This window comes from Sus scrofa, chromosome 1 (assembly GCF_000003025.6).
Source record: "Sus scrofa isolate TJ Tabasco breed Duroc chromosome 1, Sscrofa11.1, whole genome shotgun sequence".
Taxonomy (NCBI): domain Eukaryota; kingdom Metazoa; phylum Chordata; class Mammalia; order Artiodactyla; family Suidae; genus Sus; species Sus scrofa.
The window spans coordinates 45,804,002-45,816,216 of record NC_010443.5 but is presented as its reverse complement, the minus strand read 5'-3'; the positions used below and the strand labels follow the sequence as shown (position 1 = coordinate 45,816,216).

At 34.5% G+C, this 12,215-nt stretch overlaps 1 protein-coding gene across 1 annotated transcript in view; it reads left to right on the top strand.

Moving 5' to 3' along the window:
* The window catches only part of EYS (eyes shut homolog (Drosophila)), a 1,343,277-nt gene that overhangs the window by 833,506 nt on the left and 497,556 nt on the right, over positions 1-12,215 (top strand). Inside the window, 1 exon segment of the mRNA XM_021084496.1 lies at positions 5,761-5,911. Within this exon segment, the coding sequence (XP_020940155.1) occupies positions 5,761-5,911 (151 nt within the window).

Sequence of the window (12,215 nt, the reverse complement as noted above, 5' to 3'; positions counted from 1 at the left end):
TCAGGTAGCATTCAATCTAGCAGCTAGAAAGGAGATCCAAATATCCACACAAGGAAAGAGATTTTATCGGAAGAAAGGAGCAGAAACAAGGAAGAAATATGAAGTAAAAAAATTGATTGGTAATTGTAAGGGATGGCAAGGTATTTTTAGGCAGATTACCCAACTAATGCTGGTCAGGCACTTCCTCATTAACGGGTTTAAGATTGCATTTCTGGGGAGTACCTGGTGTGGAGCAGAGGAAAGAAATCCTACTGGCATCCATGAAGATGCAAGTTCCATCCCTAGCATCGTTCAGTGTGTCAGGGGTTGCAGTGAGCTGTGGTATATGTCACAGACACGGCTAGGATCCCACATTGCTGTGGCTGTGGGGTAGGCCAGCAGCTATAGCTCCAATTCAACCCCTAGCCTAGGAACTTCCATATGCCTCAGGTGCAGCCCTAAAAATAAAAAAAATAAAAAAATAAAAAAAGATTGCATTTCTGGGAACCTCTAATTAAGTAGATTAAATTCTTGTTTTGGTGACATGGGGGCTTATCATAAGTTACTCCATTTGGGGCCTGTTATCTTGTCTTTAGCAACTATGTTGAATAAATTTCTTTATTTTTTTCTATTTTTTATAATGAACTTATGTTACTTCCGTAGTCAGGAAAAAAATTTGGGTTCGTATGTATTATTTTAAATTTTCCCTTTCAGCTATTATAATCAAAGGGCAAATAAATATATTTGATATCTTAATGGGTATAATTTGCTTCATGAAATATGGGAAATGAGTTCATTAACAAAATACTAGTGAACAATTTTAATATTACAAAGCACTACAAGTTATTTTTCCAAATATTAACATTTAGAGATTGATTGGAATAAAAGTAGCTGTGCTTTTTATTTTTATCATTTAATGAATAACTTCCTGGCAGCTATATCCTCCCAAAGATATTTTTAACAGTTTAATTGTAAGAAGTAATTAACCCAGAAAGCTTCTAGTTTGCTTCTAAATACAGAATCCAAGAATATCAAATGGGTTCTAAAAATGTTCAACACATTTTTTTTCTCCCATGTTCTTAATGTAGAGAACATCATTGAACTTTTAAAAAAATTAAACTTTATCAAAGCCTCAAATTGGCTGCTTGGCTACACCTGGTCTTATGCTATTAACTTTATATCATGATACAGATAGAAGAAAGATGACAAACAAAAGCAAAAACAAAACAAAACAAAAACCCTCTGTAGAGAGGTTTTTTTTGGGGGGGGAAAGTACATGCCTCATAGGCATGATTCAGTTGTTTCCTTGTCCCTAATATGTATTCACTATAAAAGTGGCTAAATGTGTGTATGTTTTTGTGTTTGTGTAAAACCTAACCATATTCACATATATAGAACTCTGCAATTAACTACAGACCCTCTAGGGTCATGAAAGCATTACTAAAATAGACCACTTCCTGGGCTCTGCAGTCTAAGTCAATATACTTCAAAGAATTGAAAACAAATAGAGAATATTCTTTGAGCAAGCTTGATTTAAGTAGAATTTGAAATTTTATAAAATTTTATGACAAAAAAATAACCAGAACAATCCTTGTATATATGTAAATTTGCAGTATAATTTTGAATAATTATTGGACCAAAAGAAAAAAAATCACAAAAGAAATTAGAAAATAATAGCTAAATCTATTTTTAAAGGGAAATTTACAATCTTTTTAAAATAATTTTATTATGCCTTTCTTATTTTTTTTTTTATGGCTTCGTCTGTGGCATATGAAAGTTCCCAGGTTAAGGGTCAAATTGGAACTTTAGCTGACGGCCTATACCACAGCCATAGCAACGTGGGATCTGAGCCACATCTGTGACCTATACCACAGCTCACAGAAATGCAGGATCCTTAACCCACTGAAGGAGACCAGGGATTGAACCCACGTCCTCATAGATACTAGTCAGATTCATTACCACTGAGCCACAATGGGATCTCTGAAATTTACAGTCTTGAGAGCATTTATTAGATTAAAACCTCTACACACAGAAGTATAAATTAAGCCCAAAGGAAAGTTAAAGTAAGAAAATCATAAAGAACAGAAGTTAACGAAGTAAAAACAGAATGGCAACCATTAAAATCGCCAAAACTGTTCTTTGAAACTTACTACTCCCCACCAGTATTGATCTACAAAGCAAATAATGTGAAAAAGACACAAATAGCTAATATCACAAGAACGAAGAGGCGTCATTAAAGTTCTGAAATCAATAAAAATATCAGAGGAAATTATGAAATATTTATGCCAATCACTTTCAAAACTTAGATTAAATTAAAAAAAAATCCTAGGAGGAAAAAACTCCCACAATTTAATAAAATCAAGATGACAATACAGAAAACTACATCAATTAAATGCATTAAATCCTTATTTAATATTTTCCTAAAAATATCCAAGCACAGGTGACTGTACTATACTAGTAAATTCTATCATATATAAAAGGTTGATATTAAATCAGTGTTACATAGACTTTCTGAAGGAATATAAGAACAGCATAACTTGAAACCAAAGTTTTACAAAGGCAAGAAATTTGAAGGATGGTCTACCATATATATATGTATATATATATGGAATATATAGATTCCTTAATACTATAGAAAAGTGAATCCTGTGTTACATAAACAAGACACACACTATGACCAAATTATTCCAGAAATGCATTCAAACATTCAAAAGCCAGTTAACATAATTCAGGACAAGTAAGAGAAACAAAGGAGAAAATGATTTCTGATTATCTCAATTTAAAAAAAAATGAACAAAGTAAGAGGTTTTAATCTATAAACATCTGGATGTATTATGAAGTATCAGTATGTCAAAGTTTGATACGGGATTAGAAATATAGACCAATAAAATAGAAAGACAGCCCAGAAACACATACACATACACAAACGCCAAAACCATGTTGAGAGGGGAGAAAACAAGTAGGAGGATTTATATACTCCACTGGGTGTTAAAGACTGCGTTTTTAGAGTAATTTTTAAGACAGTGATGTATTTGTACAAAGACAGAAAAAGTGACCAATGGAACAGAATGGAGTGTAGAAACATACCTACATACGTATGAATATGATTTATGACAGAAATGATATTGCAGAACAGTTCTTTTTTACTCACATCACTGAGTTGATTCAATTTCCATAAGGAAAAAATTGATATATACCTGGGACTATATAAAAAACCAACCCCTGGTGGAATGCAGTACTAAGTTCCAGTAGTAAAATAATATCTTCAAAAATGAGGTAGAAAAGGAACATTAACAACCCCAGTAAATATGAATCATTAAGCAAAAGATAGTGATCAATTGCTATACATTAAAATGAAGAGCTTTTGATCATTAGAAGACACTGTTAAGAAAGTAAAAATGTGAGATGCTGAAAGGAAAAATAAAATAGTTTTGCAACATTTTTAACCAACGGAACATATGTCCAAAATACAGAGAACCCTAAATTATTTTTGTTAAATCCCCAATGGAAATGCATATATATTGCACCAAACAACATATGCAAGCATATTTAAAGTGTCAGTATTCATAAGAGCACCAAAGTGTATACCAATACTAGAATAATTTTTAAAATACCAACATAATAGCATATCTTGAAAAAGAATAAGCTACAATTAAATTATAACAAAGATGAGCATTGAAAAGCTGTTAACATTGAATGAAGATGGAGGGGTGTGTGATAATGTATGTTTTTGTTGGAGTTGAGATTTTTAATAGTAAATTTCTGTCTCTTCACCAAGGTAGTGGTTACTTGAGTATATTCACAATGTCATAGTTCACAGAGATTTACCCTTTATCCTTTTTGTCATACATAATCCAATTAAAAGTTCACGTAAATATATGAATACCATATCTTGTTTATCCATTCATCTGTTGATGGACACTTAGGTTGCTTCCATATATCTCGCAGACATAGAGAACAGACTAGTGGTTACCAATGGGGAGAAGAAGAGGGAAGGGGCAAGATATATAAATAAGCTACAAGAATATATTGTACAACAACAGGGAATATAACTGATATTTCATAATTTTAAATGGATTGTAATCTATAAAAATTTTGAATCACTGTGTGGTATACTTGAAACTAAGATCGTAGTGTTAATCAACCAAACCCAATTTTAAATACTGAAATTCTTACATTTGTAACAACATGGATAGACCTAGAGGGTCTTATGCTTACTGAAATAAGTCAGAGAAAGACAAATAGTGTATGTTATGATTTATATGTGGAATCTTAAAAAATACAACAAACAAATGACTATAGCAAAACAGAAATAGACTTAGAGGCATAGAGAGCAGACTGGGGGGAGGGATGTGTGGGGGGGACAGGATGAGGGTAGGGGCTAAAAAATATACACATAACTATATATTAAATGTATAGGCCACAGGGAGTGTATTCTACAGCAGAGGGAAATATAACTATTACTTTATGGTGACTTTAAATGCGTTATAATCTATAAAAATGCTGAGTTGCTGTGGTGTACAGTTGAAACTTTTGATATTGTAAATCAATTATATTTTAATAAAAAATAAAGTGAAAATGTTTATGTAAATATATGAGAGGCAGAATGTCACATATCATAATATAGGATGACATTGATAGATGAATATTACATGTGACTTACGGGTAACTTTAAAAGGATTGTAACTAAGATTACTTGCTGGGTAGGTAAACAAAGAAATTGACTAGATAATGGATCTACCAACTTTTTCTATATAGAGTTAGGAGTTCCCATTATGGCATAGTGGAAACGAGTCTGACTAGGATCCATGAGAATGCGGGTTCGGTCCCTGACCTTGCTTAGTGGGTTAAGGATCCGGCATTGCCATGAGCTGTAGTGTAGGTCACAAATGCTACTTGGATCTGGCATTGATGTGGCTGTGGCAAAGGCCATCAGGCATAGCCCTGACTTGACCCCTAGCCTGCGAACTTCCACATGCTGCAAGTGCAGCCCCCCCCCCAAATAAAAAGCAAAATAGTTTTGGCTCTTCAGCCTTAGAATCTTTGTTGCAACTACTCAATTCTGCCAAGAAAGTAGCCTTAGTTTGTATGTAAAGAAATATATGGCTTTGTCCCAGTTAAACTTTATTCATAATGAAGCGGCAGCCAGGCCTGGGCCAAAGTTTCCAATCCCTGAATTAGATGATTAGTTAAATATATGGCTACAGAAAATGAGACATGCATATCTATGTGTTAAAGTATTGTTGAAGTTTTTTCTCATCTTTCTAAAAATTGAGTATATGAAAATTATTGCTGGAAGTCTCTATTTATATTTCATTAATTTATTTTTAAACATTTTATTGCTGTGATTTATATTTCCACAACAAATTACTTTATGCAGTATTACTGTTTGCAGCCTAAAGATGTATTGTACACTAGATAACCATATCTAAACCTGATCCATTTAAATAATTTTCACTCAATGTAAAAAACTGAAGTAGAATATTCGAACATTGTTTTAGTCATTGTTGAGAAAGATCTGTTTATTATCAGGATTTATTTTATTAGGTGATTGCTACAATTTGTTGTTTTATCAAAATTTAACTTTATATTTATGTGCTTAAATCATTAAGGCCTTCTAATTTAGAGCAGATTAATCTACTTCTGGCTTTGTTGGTTTTACGATGAGATAATACATTTACGTAAATCTTTCTGCTTTTGTTAAGAGCCTAATTAATTGGTCAAACAAATGTCTTTACAACACATGCTAAAACCATAAATTTCTTATCTAAATGGTTGCAGGCAAGAATTGGATCCATGTAAAGCCGAACTGACTATTCTAGGGAGAACTATAAAAGCAAGCAAATCTATCAATCACATATATGGAAAACCCCTTCCAGACTCAGGGACTGTCTTTGTTGGTGGAATTCCAGATCTGCATGGAGTAAACCAGGTATTTCTTTCTGTTAATGTTATAAATTATATTCATTATGTCATTTTATAAAAAAGAAAAGTAGGAAAACTAGAAGTTTCCTGGCTAGTAGGGCCATCTACGTGGTTTCAATTTTTTTTTTCATTCTACTAACATATATGTCTTTATATATACTTTATATATACTCTCATTAGCCAGAATGGCCTAGTATCAGGCTACTTCCCCATCTTATGGCTATACATGTGCATTATATATCATGATAATATTAAGCATTATATGCCATGATAATATTAAGCATATGGGCTCTTGTTCACCCTTGTGCTAGTGATTCTTTTGGATATATGAGAGGTTGGCTTAATAACACATCTAAAATATGATTTGAAAAATGTAACTGGAAGTCCATTCCCAGCCTCTGCTTCACATGATGTTTCCCAATGTAAGAACATTTTCTACCGAGTTCTGTGCATATGCCATATAATCAGCTTCTTGTTGTCTTTATTAACCTATATTTTAGGATAAGAGCTTGCATGCTGACTTAAATGCTATTGATTATTTGATTCTAATTTGTTATTACAGGCCATTACATTAAATATTTAATGTTGTTTAAGTGTATCAATAGCTTATAACATTTATACTGTTATTTGGAGAATCTTATATTTATCATTGCACTGTACATACTTGAACACACTATTTTTTATTTTTGGAAATATAAAATGCTCTTATTTAAAACTCTCACAAGTGATATGAATTGGATACAAATCTACTCACTATATGATAACTACTAAGAGTCCATTATAAGTAAACTAATTTCAAAACAAATATAAAGAAAAAAAAGTAATTTGCAAAGTTGATGTGACACATATGCCTTTAATGAAATAGGGAAATGATCTATCTCTAAACATGGGAATGCTTCAGATTCAGCTTTACTCCATTAGCAGTATATTGGTTGATCATCAGATAAACTTAGGGGCTTTTTTCTATTATGTTAATGCCCTTTATTGACTTTTTCCTAGATAAACTGTCCCAGAAGCTTGATAAGAGTAGGAAGTATATTTTATTTACCTTTCTATCCCCCAAGGCCAGTACAGTTACTGTCACATAGTAAGTGTTCAGTAAACATCTTTCAAATAAATGATTAAAAAGTAATTTAAAAATTCTAAAAAATACATAAGTTTATTTTTAGTCATTTATATTTGAATTGATCTCTTGTTATATAATTGATAACTATTATATTTTTCCCAAGTAAAAGGGGGTTTAATATAGAATTAACTTTTGTGAACATACATAAAAAGCAGGTTAAGACTTGAGATAATATTTTATTGGAGAGACACAAATATGTCTAATACAGTTATGTATTTACTCCAATAGAAATATAAAAAATACAAAGGCAATATAAAAAAAAAAGAAAAGGAAGCATTCTGATCTTCTTGGGGGAGTCTGTAGACATAGACAGCTGCATGTAAAACAATGAAACTAGAATACACCCTCATACCATGCACAAAAATAAATTCAAAATGGCTTAAAGACCTAAACATAAGTCAAGACAACATAAAACTCCTAGAAGAGAACACAGGCAAAACATTCTCTGACATCAATCATAAAAATGTTTTCTTAGGTCAGTCTCTCAAGACAATAGAAATAAAATAAACCAAGGGACCTAATCAAGCTGACAAGCTTTTGCACAGCAAAGGAAACAAAACAAAACAAAAAGACAACCAACAAGAGCTTAATCTCCAAAATATACAAACAACTCATACAATTCAACAGAAAAAAAAATGAAAAATGGACACAAGACCTAAATAGACATTTCTCCAAAGACAAAGGGCTAGCCAATAGGCACATGAAAAAATGCTCAATATTACTAATTATTAGAGAAATGCAAATCAAAACTACTATGAGGTACCACCTCACCCCATTCAGAATGGCCGTCACTAACAAGTCCACAAATAACAAATGCTGGAGAGGGTGTGTAGAAAAGGGAATCCTCCTGCACAGTTGGTGGGAATGTGAATTGGTACAACCATTATGGAAAACAGTGTGGAAATTCCTCAGAAAACTCAGTATAGAACTACCATATGATCCAGCCATCCCACTCCTAGGCATATAACCGGACAAAACTTTCATTCAAAAAGATACATGCAGAGTTCCCATTATGGCTCAGCAATAATGAACCTGACTAGTATCCATGAAGATACAGGTTTGATCCCTGGCCTCGCTCAGTGGGTTAAATTCCCAGCATTGCCGTGAGCTGTGGTGTAGATTGCAGGCACGATTTAGGTCCCATGTTGCTGTGGCTGTGGCATAGGCCAGCAGCTGCAGCTCTGATTCACCCCCTAGCCTGGGAATTTCTATATGCCACAGGTGCAGCCCTAAAAAAAGAAAAAAAAAAAGTACATGCATCCCATGTTCATTGCAACACTGTTCACAATAGCCAAACATGGAAACAACAAAATGTCCATTGACAGGTGAATGGATTAATAAGACCTGGGAGTTCCCGTTGTGATACAGTGGAAACAGATCTGACTAGGAACCATGAGGTTGCAGCTTCGATCCCTGGCTTTGCTCAGTGGGTTAAGGATAAGGCATTGCCATGAGGTGTGGTGTAGGTCACAGACATGGCTAGGATCTGGCATTGCTGTGGCTTTGGCATAGGCTGGAAGCTGTAGCTCTGATTACCCCTAGAGTGCAGCCCTAAAAAAAGAAGATGTGGTACATATACACAATGGAATACTACTCAGCCATAAAAAAGAATGAAATAATGCCACTTGCAGCAACATGGATGCAACTAGAGATTCTCATATTTTGTGAAGTAAATCAGAGAGAGAAAAACAAATACCATATGATATCATTTATCTGTGGAATCTGAAGTATGGCACAGATAGACCTATCTACAGAATAGAAACATGCTCATAGACATAGAGAAAATACTTGTGGCTTCCAAAGTCCCCTTTGGACAGAGTGGGATGGACTGAGAGTTTGGGATTAGTAGATGCAAACTATTGCATTTGGAGTGGATAAGCAATGAGATCCCTCTGCATAGCACAGGGAACTATATCTCGTCACTTGTGATGGAACATGATGGAGGATGATGTGAGAAAAATAATGTATATATACGTATCAGTGTGTCACTTTGCTGTACAGCAGAAATTGACAGATCACTGTAAATCAATTATAATAGAAAAAAATAAAAACAAAAATAATAGGCAGGAAATAAGAAGAGTTGGTGTAGACGTGGAAAAAACAGAACCCTAACACACTGATGATAGAAATGTAAACTGGTGAGGCTCTATAGAAAACATTATGGAGGTCCTTCTAAAAATTAATAATTGAACTATCATACAATTCAGCTATCCCACTTATGGGTACTTATCCAAAGAATATGAAAACGTAATTTTAAAAGATATATTATGTACACCTCAATATTCATCAAGTCCTTATTTACAAAAGCTAAGATACAGAAACAATTTGTTTCCACAATCAGACTGATAGATAAAGAAGATGTGGTATACATACAATGGAATATTCCTCAGCCATAAAAAAGATGAATCCTTGCCCTTTGGGAAAACATGGATAGACCTAGAGTGTATTAGGCTAAGTGAAATAATTCAGACATAGAAAGATAAATACCATATAATTCCATTCATATATGGAATATAGAAAACAAACAAAATTACAAAATAAATGAACCAAACTGAAGAAAAACAAAATGTAGATACAGAGAACAGAGTAGTAATTCTGAAATGGGAAGGACAAAGTGGGATAGCAAAATGGGCAAAGGAGATCAACGATACGGTGATGAATACAAATTAAATTTTTGGTGGTGAACAAGCTGCTGTGTATTAGGAAGCTGAAACATGATGCTGTTCTCAGAAAACTTATATGATATTATAAACCGATGTTACTTCAATAAAAAAATAAATTAAAAAAAAAAGAAATATGGGACTGGAATTCATAGGAGACCATGCCCATGTGGCTGGGGAGGCTTTGTACGGGTGCTAATGGAGGCCACAGTCATTGATTGGACTGATTAAAGAATGAGAGACCAGAAAGCCGAGAACTGAGGATCAGCATCAAGGCATGGGCTAAAGAAGAGTGGCCCACAGGAATGGGTAGGGAGTAGAGAGACTGGAAGTAGGACAAAGGAAAACACAGAGTCACAAAACCAAAGATGGAAAATGTTTCCAAATGGAGCGCATGTTCAGCACCAAAGCTGCACTGCCAGCCAGCAGTTTCAAGAGACGCTAAGGACAGAAAACAAATTTTAACATTTTGAGTAAGAATAAATGGAATTGTAGAAGCAAGAGAGTAATTTTAGGTTATTTTACTAGAAATTTGTTAGTAAAAAGGGAGAGAGAAAGGTTGTAATCAAGGGGAGGACAGCGTGTCAAGGCAGAGATGCAGAGATAATTGTAATTGACAATAATTTTAAAGAATTTTTCTCCTAAAATCTTGTTTGAAAGGATTGGCATTTACTGAGGGATTGTCTCACTAAAAACTTGTTATTTGCCCTGTGGTGTAGAGCAACTGGACATTTGTTGCAATTAGCTGTAGAGGAAACTCAGTACATGGACTGATAACATTTACCTTGAAATTAAAAGGACAGCTAGAGAAGCAGATTCCACCTGCTTCACTGGAGAGATTTTATATTAGCCCTTCATTCATTGGTTTTCATTCTTTTCTTATACTATTACTGTGTCATAGTAACTGTATGTGTGTGTGCAAGTGCGTGTATATATGGTATATACTTATATGATTGAATAAGCAGGTTATAAAATATACCCATATAATACTTCAAGAGAAATCACATGATAAATCAGAAAAAAAGAAAGGAAAACTAACTTTGTGAATTTATGTGCAATGTAGTCCCTCTGAACATCATGAAGGCTCTATCTAATTATTGTGTTCTGATTAAGAGCTGCTGTTTAAACTCAGTGGGTGGTCAGTTCTCAGAAAATTAAAAACAACAGGTTTGCAGTATAAAACACTCAGGAAGAAAGCTATAGTTGATTCCTCTAGCCAATAGGTGCTAAATTACAATTATTCTCCTGCCTACAAATTTCCAATAGTGTCTTTCTGTATTGGCCAGAATCCCTCCATATGATAAAAGTCCCTAATCCACCATGTATATGCTGATAAGTTGTTTAATGCTTCCCTTAACAAAAACACACAGAGCTCAGTATGTGAGGAGAGAATGAAACAGTTAGACACTTTTAATTTTGTGCCTGAAGTGTGAAAAACTCTGTGTCCCCTGATAACAATAATGGTGATAACTTCCAGGGTCCAAGAGTAAATGCCCCCTCTCTGGCTGTAGGAAAACACTTTCCTTGGTAATGCCTTAATTGTTACACTTTTCAGTGCATGGGCTCCTGCTTTGGGGTCCAAGTTGCTTAAGGACACTAAACCTTAATCCCTAAAACATGCAGAACAAGTTACAATAGTACCCAGTATTCTCCTTGCTAAATATAAAAGGAAATAAAATAATTATGCAAATAAATATTATTTGTTAATCATTAGTGATTGTTTTCTCTTTCTACAGAAGTTGAGAACATAAAATGTGTTCTGCAAACATACTAGCTTTTTTTTTTCACCTTCAAGTCAATTACTAATATTAAAAACAGAATATAGGAGTTCCCGTCGTGGCGTAGTGGTTAATGAATCTCACTAGGAACCATGAGGTTGCAGGTTCAATCCCTGGCCTTGCTCAGTGGGTTAAGGATCCATGTTGCCGTGAGCTGTGGTGTAGGTTGCAGACACAATCAGATCCTATGTTGCTGTGGCTGTGGCCTGGGCCGGCGGCTATAGCTCCAATTAGACCCCTAGCCTGGGAACCTCCATATGCCACAGGAATGGCCCTAGAAAAGGCAAAAAAAAAAAAAAGCAAAATATAGGAGTTTCCACTGTGATGTGACAGGATCAGCCACATCTCTGCAGCACTGGGACACAGGTTCGATTCTGGCCTGGCATAAGCAGGTTAAGGACACCTAATTGTCACAGCTGTGGCAGAGGTCACAACTGTGGCTTGGATCTGATCCGTGGCCCAGAAACTCCACATGCCTTGGGATGGCTCCCCCAGAAGAAAAATAAATAAATAGAAACATAATGTACCATGACATGTACTCATATAAGATTGAAATTTTTGAACAATCAGAAACTGACTTAATCCATTTGGGCTGCTATAACAAAATACCATAGACTTGAGGACTGAAACCACATTTATTTTTCAGTTATGAAGCTGGGAAGACCAAGATCAAAGTGCTAGTAGATTGGAATCAGATGAGGAACTGTTTTCTAGCTCATAGTCATCTGTCTATAGCTGTGACCTCAC